The following is a 14,602-nucleotide window of genomic DNA, read 5'->3' as shown; positions in this document are numbered from 1 at the left end:
TTGAAGGAGAGGTCAGAGGTCAAATGTGAAATTTGATATTTTATACCCATATTTGATGTTTTAAATCTTTATGCAGTACTTTATATATGTCGACTATACAAACCACAGTTGTAAGAATCATAGTTAAAAGGCTGTTTGTCATTTTTCAGCCAATAAATGATTCGGTTGACTTTAAAGACCTTGGTGGATGTAAAGCAAATTATAATGGACTGTTAACATGACCCCACTCTACACCCCTACAACGTTTTTTTAAAATTCATTCAAAACCTTTTGAGCTATGGTGTTTACAGATTGACAAAGTGACACACATTCATGCAAATACTACAAAAAACACAACCTCCTCGGTGGAGGTAATAATATTCATACATTTTGCTTACATAAGTTTAATCCTTTTCTATGTAGTTAACTATCTGCACACTAAATTAAATTATTTTTGGATTATACCTGAACCCAAAAAGTACCCTTCTCCTTCTAAGCTGAACCCTTCTTCTCTTTATTCTTTCATCCTGGTGGCTGTGAACGACTGGGCAAAGCACTCATCAGGCCAGCACAAGCAACACACTGGACCCTTGTGTAGTGCAGGGTGGTGCTCAATCAGCAGCATTGTCATCGTGGATGAGCATCGCCACAGCCTTATGCAAATACACAACACTGACTTGTTCTGCATGACTCGAGCTTTTACCTGTGAGCTATGCAAGCTGAAACTGGTGGCCATTATATTCAGTAGCTGAGCTGACTTTTCTACATTTTATCCAGAACAAAGTAGTTCATTATATTTTTCTGGATGACCTCTGAATAAATGAGCCATCGTTGAAATAAACACAACTCAGTGGCTTTTAAAAAAAACGTTTGTATGTTAAGATTTTGTACCTTCACATCACCGTACACTGTCAATTTCAAAAATGTAAAACCTACTTTTTCCTCAACTAGCTTCGATGTAGTTGAACAGCATTCAATGTCAAGTAACTGTTACACATTCAAAGCAGCTTCCTCATCATTGCTCATTAAAAATGTACACAAACATGGCATCTTTTTTGAGAGGAGGTCACATTTACTCAAACGTTTGTTCAACATAAACTGCCAGTGAGGATGCTGGAGGCAGAGCTCCACATTCAAAGCCTGAGAAGTTAAGATTAAGTGCCATGCTCTCCTGTTGTGGTTTCTTTTTTTCTTTTTGGGTGTGAGGACAAAGCAGCTTCTGTTCCTCTCCAGTCTGAAATAGCAGCCCTATGTTTACCTTCATGACCCTGGAGGAAGGGTGTGTCATCAATAAAGAAATGCTGACAGTACTGTGCAGGTAACCCCACCCCCGACGCGCACACATGCACGACTTTCACCTGGTAAAGGAGAGCTCTGCTGACTCGTTGACTTCTTTTCTTCGAGCCTGCTGCTCTTGGATATTTTTAGCACGATTTCATAAAGCTGTAATTAAGTCGGATGCTGGTAAACAATGCTTTGGTTGGAGGCCAACTCCAAACTTGGCTTAGTCATAAAAAGTCAGACGGTTTCAACGGAAAAAAGAAATAACTTCATGTGCTGGAACGAGTGCAGTGCAGTCCATGGGGGGTTGTAGGTTTTTTCTTAACAGGAACACTTGTGTTTTATATTTGCGCCTTGCCACACATTCTTTTGTGTTCATGCTGACTTTTGAAGTCTTGCGGTCTTGTCACGTAAAGCATTCCTCATCGATGGAGTTGGACCACTCAGCCGAGCAGTCACTTCTCACTGCTTCCCTGTTATAGTTTTCCTCTGACTGAGTTGAATTAAAACTTTGCCTGTGCGTGCGTGCATTGGTGTTTTTTCTTCTTCTTATCTGTAGCACATTTAGGTACAATTGCATGCTTGCTGCATTTGTGTCCTCCGTGTTTGCAGGCAGGAAGTACATGCATTTGAGTGCTGGTATTCGTGTCAGGTGTGCAGCTTAAACACCTGCATTCATCTGTATGTCCATTTGCATAATATTTACAGGAGGCAAGATGACTGGTTCATGAACTCTTGCATGTATTACGAGTAACTTTTGACCTATGTTGGTAAAAACACAAATTTAAGGTCAGAGTGGCACAAGGCTCACCTTTAGCTTGGCTCTTTGCATTGCCAGGAGATATTTTTATCTAGTATGAACAATTGAGAAAGATGGGTTTGAGTTGTCCTCTGCGGCCTCGGGTTTGGCCTTCCTGTGGGTGCAGAGTCAACCTCAGTCTGATGCTCTGATTGGAGCCAGATCCTTTGTCCCAGATTCCGAATCCTCGCATCCTTGAACCTCACGAAACCTAAAAGTCCCACATTACACAAATCCAACTGAAATCTATTGTGAAATATCAGGAGGGCGATGCGGCGGGATAAAAAACACGCTGTTGGAAAAGAAAGTTGACATGCAGGTGAAATGAGGTCGAAGGTGAAGTCTCAAAGGGAGGCAAAGACAGCCTTTTAATAGTAATAGTTATTGTAGTTGTTGTGAAGTGGAATGCTGCTGTTAATTCCTCACTCTTCTGGACCCACTTTTGGTGTTTTTCATTTTTATGAGGCAGGGGAAGACATCTGCTTGCATAGTCAACCCTTACAGGAATTCTCTGGGGACCTTTTAATCATCCGTTCGAGATCTACAATGTGAAGATGCTGCGATATGCTATTTTTGTCTACTCTCTCACCAGATGCTTTCCTGAACTCTTAATACTCTCACATCACACCCCTGGGGTCCATGAAAAGTCACATGCGATACTGTGATAGAAAGTGAATGTTCTGCAGACATTTTATTTTACAGTCCCAACAGCACGCTTCTGCTCCGCAAACCTCCGCAGGCTCCAGGGGGTTTGCGAGAGCCCCATTTGCTGTAAATGCCCAGAATTCCTAAAACCTTCAAATGCTGTATATTTTGAATTCCTCAGACATTTCAGACACTCGGATGTTCTCATACTCAAGAGGGCAATGAGACCTGTTAACCACTTTACCCTACACCCCTTCATACACAGACATATTTACACACACACACACGCTCATGTACACCCCCTGCGATGGATTCCAGATCTGGAATTTAATGCATTTCTGTTTCGCATCACCTCCCAGGAATGCGGCACACGTGCCACAAGCCTCATAACCCCAAGCTGATGAATGTGAGGATGTTTAAAAGGAAAGGATGATGATGGGATACAGACGTTTCTGGGGGTGGGGGTGCATCCGGTGCAGTATTTGACGTTATTGACAGGCCATGTTGTTGCAGAAAAGCAATGTTAGTGCAGCTGTGGTACGTGCCGAGCACATCTGGACCACAGATTTGGGAACGCATTTTGTGTGTGTTTGTTTGGTCTGCCCCGTCTCACTCAAATTAACGACTATTGCACGATACGGAGAGAGGATGGAGCGAATTAACTTAGCAGGGGATCATACGGGGAGAAGCTGGGGGAGTGTGTGGGGGCGGGGGTGATCTAAAAGTGGAGACTTTACAATCTAGTCTGTTTTGAACAGTCACATTCCTCTGAATCATATTAGACACTCTAGGTTGATTGCAACAGAGGAAAAAATTAGTGAGCTGCAGACTAACTACAGATCAAGGTTGCGGTCAAGTAGAAAATTTTGCTTATTATTGCCAGCAAGCAGACATTTCCAGGTCACGTCACTCAGTTAGTAACCTAGAAAGCACAGTAATACTAAGGAAAGATACTTCAGAGTGTCCTCCAATACTTCCTTTAAAACAGGATACACTGGACCATCCTTTAATAAAGGAAAGGTTGAAAATGGTGCTGCAAAGTGATGCAGATCATCATGAAAAATATTCTATTTTTTGGAAATAATGAAAATTATGTTAAGGTAGCAAAAAGTTTCCCATTATAAAGCTGCCACCCTGACTAAAACACTTTGTAATGTAAGCTTATAAAAACACTGTACAGAAAGATGGCTGTTTATATATTAAACTGATCAAAATAAAGGGAAGATTACAGTTTAAAGTCGTAGTTTCCATTGGTTATGTCCTCATTTGAGACGTTTTAGGATTAATTAAATATTGTGACAGACAGAAGTGAATTCTTTTCCCTTCACCCCCCAACCAGTAATGGCAGCTGCTCCTCCCTGAGCCTGGTTTCTCCTTTTAAAAGGGAGTTTTTCCTCCCCACTGTCGCCAAGTCCTTGCACACAGTGGGTCCGGTGACTCCTGGGGTCTTCTTTGTATTATTGTAGGGTCTTTACCTCACAATATAAAGCGCCTTGATGCAACCACTGTGGTAATTTGGCTCTATATAAATACAATTTAACTGAATTAAACAAATACGAGTTGGACATTAAGGTGAGGAGAGCTTCAGTCTTGATAATGAAGTCATTGCTTTCATCGGGATTTCCATATTTTATGCTACGTCCTGATGAACAGAGTTAACTTTTTGGGATTTCCTTACCTGGATGGTTGAGCATGCACCAATGTTGCTTGGGTAAAGTTTATCATTAGTTTTACTAACCATTCATTTTTTAATTAGCCATTATGTCAATACTGTGTCATCAAAAAAATACAATGTCATACTTTTAATTGGCCAACAGTCATTATGCATTCATGTCTACCTTATTTATATGCGGGGCAACCGTGGCTCAGGGGGTTGGGAAGCGTATCTGTAACCGGAAGGTTGCCGGTTTGATCCCTGGGCTCTCTGTCCTGGTCGTTGTGTCCTTGGGCAAGACACTTTACCCTACCGCCTACTGGTGTTGGCCAGAGGGGCCAATGGCGCGATATGGCAGCCTCGCTTCTGTCAGTCTGCCCCAGGGCAGCTGTGGCTACAACCGTAGCTTGCCTCCACTAGTGTGTGAATGCGAGAGTGAATGAATAGTGGTATTGTTAAGCGCTTTGGGTGCCTTGAAAAGCGCTATATAAATCCTATCCATTATTATATGATACAATTACCATGTCGGTCTAATCTGTTCTGTCATGTTTGGTTTAAATAAATCTGTAATTTCAAGATATTCAAAATTTAACTTCAGCACAGCATAATACAGCATACATGGAATTATGTGTAATTCTGATTGAGGATGTTTGTAGTGCAGCTTTAAAGATTTAAAGTAAGCTTTTAAATATAGGCTGCGTGTATTCTTAACAGACCATAATTCATGGTGGTTTAACTTTGCTGCTTTAAAATTTCAGCGATCTTGAAGAAAACGTTTAAATAGGGCAGACGGCCGAAATTTGAACTCAGCTTTACCTGTGCCGCTGTGAATGAGTGAACTGCCGCATAAACACTGTGCGATGCTTGTTTATTGACTCTTTCCCGTGCTCCATTTCAAGCCATTCATTGCTCCCGTTGCTGCGTGAGATGAAGATAAATGTGCACGGTCACATTCTGCTTCCGCTGGACTAAGATGTTCTTTATTTACCCACTGCTATGTTGAATCGTTGTGTCAGAGTCTTAAATAATGATGCCTTATTTTCCATTCACAAAGCATTCGTTTAACTCTGAACAAATCTGGGATTAAATCAACTCTAATCAGTTGTTTTGGAACTGGAACATTTGAAAGTTTTGCTTTTTGTTTGGTTTTTTTAAACTTCCTGGAACAAACCCAGAGAAACTCGAAGAATGTCAGATGTACTTTCAGATTCCTTTCTGGTACACTGAAACGATTAATCCGAAAAGATACATTTAAAATAATACAAATAAATTTCCATAATTCTTGCTGTTCTTGTCTTGCATCTGGTTTTTCCAAATATTATCATCGTCTTTATATTTGGCTCATATTTGACTAATGTTATCTCCCTGTATGCGCTGGACCTCATATTAAGTAAGTTGCTCATTACTCAATAATACAATGCGAGGATGGCAATTTAATTAATGTCATTTCTGTTACATAACTGTAGAAAAATGCAGTATCTCTGATCTTGTCTGTATTATAACAACCAGACAGGAGACATGAGACAGTGATGAGCTTTATTTTTTTTATAAAACTAAAGGTTTAGACAGTGAAGTCACAGAAATGAAGTCAACATTTGTCACTATCCTGTCCCCAGATGAGCTCCAGTTAACATTTTACCGTTTTGCTGCTTTATAAACTCACAGCACACATTTTATGACACTGTAGCGCCCTCTAGTGATCACTCAAGGTTAAAACAGTTATTACTTTATAAACTGGCTAATAGGGTAGAATAGAATAGAATTAAACTTTATTGTCATTGCACATGCACAGGTACAGGGCAACGAAATGCAGTTTGCATCCATCCAGAAGTGCTTTAGTGATATAGATATATTACAATATATATTAGCAACAATATAGATATGCAAGTATGTTACAGAAATGGGTCTATTATGGTATGTTATAATGTACACGGTATGAAGTATGTTATGAATATTCTATAAGTATGTACAGGCTGAGGAAATATGTGCAAATATAACCTGAATTTGGATATTTCATATTTGAATTTGTTTTAATATTTAATTTGAATCGCTCAAATGTCTTTTTTCCCACAACATTTCTTAATGCACAAACAAACTGGAAGTCAGCTGACCTCTTTCATACACAGATTCCTTTCTGACTGGCCAGAGAGAGATGTGTCAAAGTAAACCAAAGTTTCATGGAAAAAATGTGAATCTGGAGTTTGAGAGATAAAAGTAAGAGTAGGAGGATTGAGACTTTTTTTTTTTTTTTTTTTTTAAATTGAGCTATATATTTATTTATTTTACCTGTTTAAGTCATTTTGTTATAGTCTTTCATGTTTAGATGCTCCCACTTCTCACCTTAGGATAAATAGCACATTACCTTATTTAAATGCCTTTAGGTCAAATATCTGTCCGTCTAATGTTACCTGTAGATTAGCAGATACACCTCGTCTGCCTTGCTGAGAGCAAGAGCCCCATCCCCGAATTCGATAAGTGGAAGAAGCTTGTTAAATGGATCGTTGTAACTCTTCTACGGTGTTAGAAAAAAAAAGTCAGTTATTCAAGATGTGATTTATTATATGGTTCAGTTTCGAGCTTTTTACATATATATATTAAAAAAAAAAAAAAAAAAAAAAAATCACAATTTTGAATTTTTACAGTATCAAAGTCACTGGTTGTTCTAAAGTAACAAACTTTCTGCCGTTAGCATCTGTGCTGGGAGTTAGACTTCAGTAAAATAATCCTGCTAACAATATTCAGGACAAGACAGAACAAGAAATGTTCCAGAGTCACTTAGAAATCTTGATGAAACAAAGTATTGAAAACAGCTCTTTGACAATAAAACATTTAGTGAATTGTACATGATAGTTTACATTCTTTTGAAGGTAACATTGTTAAAACATAAAGTCGACTAAATATGTACAAACACTTACATTTCAATGTAAAAATGATCTTAAGGAGGCTAGTTTGTAGAGTAGTTTTTAGCAGTTTTAGTAGTTTCTGCTTCTTTAAAAGGATTAAAACAAAGAACCTAAAATACACTTTGGCTAATTCTTGTTAGACGGGTCAGACTCTGATCAAAAGTAGTGCATATCATGGACACAGTCGAGACAAACTGGAAGAAGAAAAACAGTGCAAAGCACTGGTGTGCACATTGTTTATACTCGTGGCTTAAAGGCTAGTTTCATTGTGTTTCATCCTTGTGTATTTCCTGTCACTGAGGTTATTGTGTTTTTGTGGGTCATGCTAAATTTATACTCTCCACCTCCATTGCAGAGATTCAGGAAAGAAAAAAAAATAATAATTATACCGGGGGACCATATTTGACCAAAAACAAGTTTTACATGAATAGTTTGTTCTTCCTAGAGTCAAACCAAAAACACAGATTAGCTGCCTGAAATGGCCATATTACTTTACAGTTCTCCATCCATGAAACCTGTTAAAACAGAACAGTTTTCTTTTTTGTGTTTTTAATAAAGCTGAATGTCTTAAAACCAATTTCAAATCATGTATATTGTTGGCTCAGGTCTATTTTGACTATGGTCTGCCTTTACAGACAGCAGGCACTGACCACTGTTAACTTCTAAGTACTCCACTCTTTATTAACTTTGTATAAAGGTAACTAGTAAGGTTCCCATTGGTCCTACAGCTCAAAGTCACCTTCCACAATCATCGTACAGATGCCGGATGTGTTACACATGAACACAAAATGGAAAACTAAGTTATGGTTATGGTCAGTTCGAGAAACAATAATGTAGATATTGATAAAAAATGAAATCACAAGGATCCTGCCGATTCTTACAGTTTTAAATGGTTTGCAAATAACTGCAAGAAAGATTTATAGGCAAAAACCCAACAAACATTCTGTATACAGCAGGTAAAGTATTGAACACATCACCAATTATCTCTAAAGGTCCCATTGACATGAAATCTCCAGATGCCTGTAACAACCCATCCAAGCCAAATGACACAGTGGAAAAGTATTGAACAATTTTTTTAAATTAATTTATATAATTAATAATTAATTTATATAATTTAATAATTTATACATTTGATATTGAGTCGTTTAATACTTGGTACAAAAGCCTGTGTTGGTGACAACAGCTTCAAAATTGCTCATGTGTGATTTTGGCCCAGTCTTCCACACAAACATCAAATCCTGATTCCACACCTCTCTTCTATAAACTCTGAAATTTGGTTCTTTCCATACATTTCCAGTTGGATTCAGGTCAGATGATTGGCTGAGCCATTCTTACAGCTGTATTTTCTTTCGCTGAAACCAATCGAGAGTTTCCTTGGCTGCGTGTTTGGGAACATCATCTTGCTGAAGCGTTTCATCGTCATCATCCTGGTAGATGGCAGCTAATTTATATCAGGAATGTCTCAGTACATTTTTCAATTCATCCTTCTTTCAATAATATGAAGTGTGCCGGTGTTGTATGCTGAAAAACAGCCCCACACATGATGATCCCACCTCCAACCTTCACTGTTGGTATGGTGTTTTGGGGGTGATGTGCAGTGCCTTCTGCTGATTCCAGGTCTTTCTGTAGCTCTCCACAAGTGCTCCTTGGCTCTGGGACAACTCTGACAATTCTTTCCACTCCTCTGTCTGAAATCTTGCGGGGAGGACCTGGTTGTGGTCGGCTTATGGTGAAAAATGTTCTTTTCACCTCTGGATTATGGCCCCAACAGTGCTCAATGGAATCTTCAGTATTTTAGAAATTCTGTAACTGGTGCCATCAGCATGCTTTCCAACAATAAGGTTGTGAAGGTCTTGAGAGAGCTCATTAGTCTTACCCATCATGAGAAGTCTCTTCTGTGACACATTGGTAATGAGTCACCTTTTTATAAGCTGCTGGTTTGGACTGAACCAGCTGACATTAATTTGCACTAAGCGCCAGGATTATTTTCTAATTACTGATAGATTTCAGCTGGTGTCATGACTTTCCATTCCTTTTTGCGCCTCGCTTTCTTCATGTGTTCAATACTTTTTCCCTGTGACATTTCTCACCATTACACATAATCTGTGGATGTCTGTGGTTTGATGTGGGTTTTGCTGACATTTTGGTAAAACTGCACTCGTGTGGATCGCATATCCGACACGTGCCTGCACTTATCTGAGAGAAACGCTTCCGGCGAGGGAGTTGCTAAGGAGGGTCAGTTACTTTAATCAGCCACTGTCCTTACTGCCATCATTTCTTTTACAATAAAATGTACACTGTAAAATCTTGCAGAGAAACTGTCAGTTTTGCACTTTGCAAGGACGGCAAAAACAATTTTGTGGTGTTACGTGGCTTTGTTGAAACATGCTTTCACATAAAGGCACGTATGTGCAGTGTATGATATTCCACTCCTATGTTGGACAGCTACAAATCTCCACAATACCGAATTCTTTGGATCCCTCTGTTCAACAACGTCTTCGTCTTTTGAGCCGTGGTCCGCGTTTGTTGTCATAGTCACTGGTTCGGTTTGGCACTACTCCCATTGTCACTGTCACGCTGTGTGTAAAAATATAAACCGAATGCCTTCTATTGATTTTGTGCTGATTATCTCTCATATTTCTACTGAGGAAAAGTTATTTTGCAATAATTATCATTTTAAATCCCGTTCCCTAAATTATGAGGTGACTTTTTCTTGTTGGTGGTTTTAGAGATAATCAATGGTGGCCAACACTAACATAGAGCCAAGTTTATCAGTTCTAACTGTGCTTCCTACAGGGTAACGTGAGATTTATTGATTAGTTAATGCCACCTTATTATAAAATGCCTTTTCATCCCGGCAAAGATACGCTTCATCAGAGACGTTCCAGTACATCCCAGCAGGCCTGTCTCATCTTTCCCTTGTTAGTTAAACATGTTTAAGGTTATGATAATGGTTTACAACAGCTTTACTGAGCTTAAGTTGCCTGGTTCTTCGTCTCCTGCCATTGTTTCTCCCTCAGACTGAGCTCTGCTTCAGAAAAGGCTGCAGGGCCCCAGTTTGTGATATTCTGCTGCCCCTTGGCACCTGAGCAAGAAACAGAAACAGAAAAAACATTGTTGCATGGCAAATACACACACACACACAGCAAAACTGTTTATAGCGTAAACCACACAGCATATCATCACAAATTCGCCAACAGTAAAGCGCAGCAATGGAGCAGTGATGATTTGAGCTTAATTTGCACCCACAGGACCCAGGCTCCATGCAGTCACTGAGTCTCCTCTGTGCACCAAAGTATTCTGGAGTAAATTTTTGAGGCCATCTAATAAACATCTTAGGTTTGACCCCCCCCCCCCCCAAAAAAAGTCTTAAAAAAAGAGACCACAACAGCTGATCCTCAGCTAAAAATCTGAGGATTTATTGTATGTGTAACTGCCATTTTTCTTCAAATTAAGCTAGCATTGCAAAAAAGTTGCAGGACTCTAGATGATAGCCTCTGTCTGATTAGCAGCTACAGAGTAGACCACAGAGGAAATGTTTACCAAACCCACAGAGTTCTCCCTTTCTCTCTTATCTACACTCTGTCCCTGCAGAGTGTAGCCTTCTACTTTCATGCCTTCCTCTACTGGCATGTGATTTAATGCCCTTCGAGGAGGTGGCGCTGTACAACATCACGCTCACTGGAGTCATTGCTGTAAATCAGCGCGCAAAACCATTACTCGACACACACAACTACGACCAGCTGTGCTGCCAACTATTGCAACAACCAAACCACATGCATGGTTCCAGGTACCGTTTATCTCAGTCTTGACTAATGACAGGACTGCTGTGCGTCCCGTTGTCTCAGCGTCTGCAATGGTGCAGACACGGAGAGAGACACCGAGAGTGTACTGACAACTTCTATGATTATAACCAGGGGTGCACATAAATGGTCCGCAGGTGCGCATTCGCTGTCAAATTAAAAGACGCGCACCAGATAAGAAGTTGCGACGCGCGTTTGCGTCCATATAAAAAGCACTGTTTTTGTCCGCTAGAGTGGGATTTTCACAGCACATTCCACACCACATCTCTGTGCGTTCATCATTTGTTTGAAGCCAGCTCACCTCCTGCAACCACTTTCCGAGAATACGCGCTTCTTTTGCGGTTCGGACTCCTTCTGATCTTTCTTTGGAGGTGGAGGAACATCACAGTAATTGCTTAAAGGAGCTTCTTCGACATCTTTAAGAGTTCTAAACAAATGTCTGTCCTCCTCCAGAAAATCTTATGTACGCAAACGCACGTTGCAACTTCTTATCTGGTGCACGTCTTTTATTTTGACAGCGAATGCGCACCTGCGGACCACTTATGTGCACCCCTGATTATAACCAGCTGCAATTGACTGCACAGTTTATAACATATCATAGGTCAGTTTTTACATGAAATAGAATGGCATTTATTATAATACAACATTTTTAAAAATCCTAACTATCATTGTGATTAGGTTTTTAACGTGTTTTTACTTCTTTTTTTTTTAAATCTGAATTTATGTTATAGTGAAAAAAAACAACTCATTTTATATTTTCTATATGAATAAACAGATGTATGATATTCTGAATATATCACTATCACCTAAAAATAATCCCAACCCTAACCTTAAACTTGAATTTTAACTGTCAAACAGCTCTTAAGAAAAGCACCACATGGTGCAGGCGGATGCTCATTGGGTTTCTGTTTACCTGGTTGAATGAGCCGTAACAAGCCCTCATGTTCAGCCACTTTGTGCTTCCAGGTCTTGGTGTTGTTGGTCGCAGTTTCCAGCTTCTTCTTTACCGTCTGGCTCACACATGGAGAAACAGAAAACGCAACACATGTGTGAGGTTTAATAGATGTAAACATGGCACCTATCAGCATACTGATTCACAAGTGGTTAGTATTAAATCTCTTGTCTAAAGAAATCTTGTCTAAATGGCTAAGCCTGAACAGGTGTCCCTGAGGCTTCCACAAAGTATTTGATTAAAAGTGAATTCTTTTGGGAATGACAGACTAATCACATGATGAGTCTGCATATTTGCATGGAAAGCTGCTGTGCAAATAGTCCAGTCACTGCTAGCAAGGTGGATGCTGCATGTTCTGCCTCCTGCATGCAGGTGGCCCCCACCTCTAAACCACATGTAGCAGCTTCTGTAGTTTGAGTGGAGCAGACCGTCTCCTGCTGTGTGCTACATATGAGGAAGGACAACTGAAAGCAGCTTTGAGGACATATGTTAGGTGCAAACCTCAAAGACTGCTCAGTAACTGCTTTGAACTACAGCAAGAGGCACAATTTAGTCATAAAATGTCAACATTCATAGAAATGATGATAAGTTGAGTTTTTCCCTTTTTATTGTTTTAATGATTTATTTGTGGGTAACGGCTCCATTCCACAGAGGAGTTTTCACACTAGTCCTATTGCATCCATATTTATACCCCCCATCACTGACCTCATACTGCTCCAGCGCCCCCTGCCTCTCCAGCTCCAGCTGCTCCAGCTGCTTCATTGCAGCTTGCAGGGCGCTCTCCTTGGCCAGACGCTCCTTCTCCAGTTCCTCTTTCTCAGCCACCGTGACGGAGATGGCCTGCTTCTGCTGCAAATGGATCTGCTCCAACTCTGCTCTCTTCTTGGCCTCCTCCTCCAGTAATCTGGTCCACAGTACATATATCATTTACTACAGGCAGGCTTCAGCATGGGCCCTACCCCCAGGAGGGTCAGATCACTGCATAAACAAAGCATGTGGACCGTACATGCGTTTTCCACAGATTTGACACTTCTTGAGAAAAATATTAGACCCTGTGTAGTTACTATTATCAACAGTGTGTGCACTGTATACTGTATACACACACACACACACACACAAAAAGTGTTTGCCCCCTTCCTAAGTTTCTAGTTTTTGTATGTTTGTCAGACATTAATGTTTCAGATCATCAAAAAATGTAAATATATGTCAAAGAATAACACAAGTAAACACAAAAGGCAGTTTCTAAATGAAGGTGCTTACTCTTAAGAGGAAAAAGAATCCAAACCTACATGGCCCTGTGTGGAAAAAGTGATTCCATTATCCACAAATGGTGAAAACATGGAACAGTGGTGAACCTTCCCAGGAGTGCCCAGCTGACTAAAATTACCTCAAGAGCACAGCGACGACTCATCCAAGAGGTCACAAACAACCCCAAAACAACATCCAAAGAACTGCAGGCCTCACTTGCCTCAGTTAAGGTCAGTGTTCATGACTCCACCTTAAAAGACTGGGCAAAAGTGGCCTGCATGGGAGTTTCAAGACAAAAAACCACTGCTGAGCAAAACGAACATAAAGGCTCGTCTCGTTTTGCCCGAAAACATCTTAATCATCCCCAAGACTTTTGGGAAAATACTCTGTGGACTGACGAGACAAAAAGGTGTGTGTCATTTCAGAAAAGGATCATCACGCCAACAGTAGAACACTGTAGTGTGATGGTCTGGGTCTGTTTGCTGCCTTAGGACCTGGAAGACTTGCTGTGGTAAATGAACCATGAATCCTGCTGTCTACCAAAACGCCCTGAAAGAGAACGTCCGGCCGTCTGTTTGTGACCTCAAGCTGAAGCAAACTTAGATTTGGCAGCAGGACAATGATCCAAAACACATTAGCAAGTCCACCTCTGAATGTCTTAAGAAAAACAAAATGCAGACTTTTGAGTTGCCTTGTCCTGACTTAAATCCGATTGAGATGCTATGGCATGACCTTAAAAAGGCAGTTCATGCTCGAAAACCCTCCAGTGTGACCGAATTACAACAATTCTGCAAAGATGAGTGGACCAAAATTCTCCACAATGCTGTAAAAGACTCATTACCACTTATAGCTTGGTTGCAGTTTTAAGGGTGCTCCAACCAGTTATTCGGTTTAGGGGGCAATCAGCTCACCTTCATTTAGAAACTTAATTTTGTATTTACTTGCATTATGTTTGTCTAACATTTAAATTTGTTTGGATTATCTGAAATATTTAAGTGTGACAAAAACACACAAAAAAGAGAAAATCAGGCAGGAGGCAAACACCTTTTCACAAATAAAAGAGAAATATATTTCCAGGCTGTAAAAGTAGAATTGTTTTAAAAAGAAAAAAAAGAATAATAAAGAAGCTAATGTATAAATCAGTTGTAAACGGATGTGTCAGCAGGTGGTGCAATAGTGTAGTTAGACAAGTAAATATAATAAACATAAATATATACAAACATAATTTAGTTCAAAATTTTTTATGAAATATATTTTCCATAAAGGTGATCTGAGTTTGTGATGTCATGATTTGTATAGTTGATATTTTTTGACACTGAGACTGTTCATATGTATATA

At 39.9% G+C, this 14,602-nt stretch overlaps 1 protein-coding gene across 1 annotated transcript in view; it reads right to left on the bottom strand.

Annotated features, from left to right (window-relative positions):
• Nucleotides 1–5,893: 5,893 nt before the first annotated feature.
• Nucleotides 5,894–14,602, bottom strand: part of swap70b (switching B cell complex subunit SWAP70b) — a 36,655-nt gene continuing 27,946 nt past the window's right edge. The window contains exons 10-12 of the mRNA XM_086299496.1: nt 12,722–12,920; nt 11,978–12,074; nt 5,894–10,346 (exon numbers count right to left, since the gene is read on the bottom strand). Coding sequence (XP_086155622.1) covers nt 10,237–10,346; nt 11,978–12,074; nt 12,722–12,920 — 406 coding nt within the window. The 3' untranslated portion in view covers nt 5,894–10,236. The remainder of the gene's footprint in view (nt 10,347–11,977; nt 12,075–12,721; nt 12,921–14,602) is intronic.

This window comes from Aulonocara sp. 'chitande type north' Nkhata Bay, linkage group LG7 (genome assembly GCF_057382095.1).
Source record: "Aulonocara sp. 'chitande type north' Nkhata Bay isolate Kocher_YH1m ecotype deep benthic linkage group LG7, A_spYH_male_GT1.1, whole genome shotgun sequence".
Lineage (NCBI taxonomy): Eukaryota > Metazoa > Chordata > Actinopteri > Cichliformes > Cichlidae > Aulonocara > Aulonocara sp. 'chitande type north' Nkhata Bay.
Note: the sequence above shows the minus strand (reverse complement) of the source record. Positions and strands in the feature narration are given on the sequence as shown.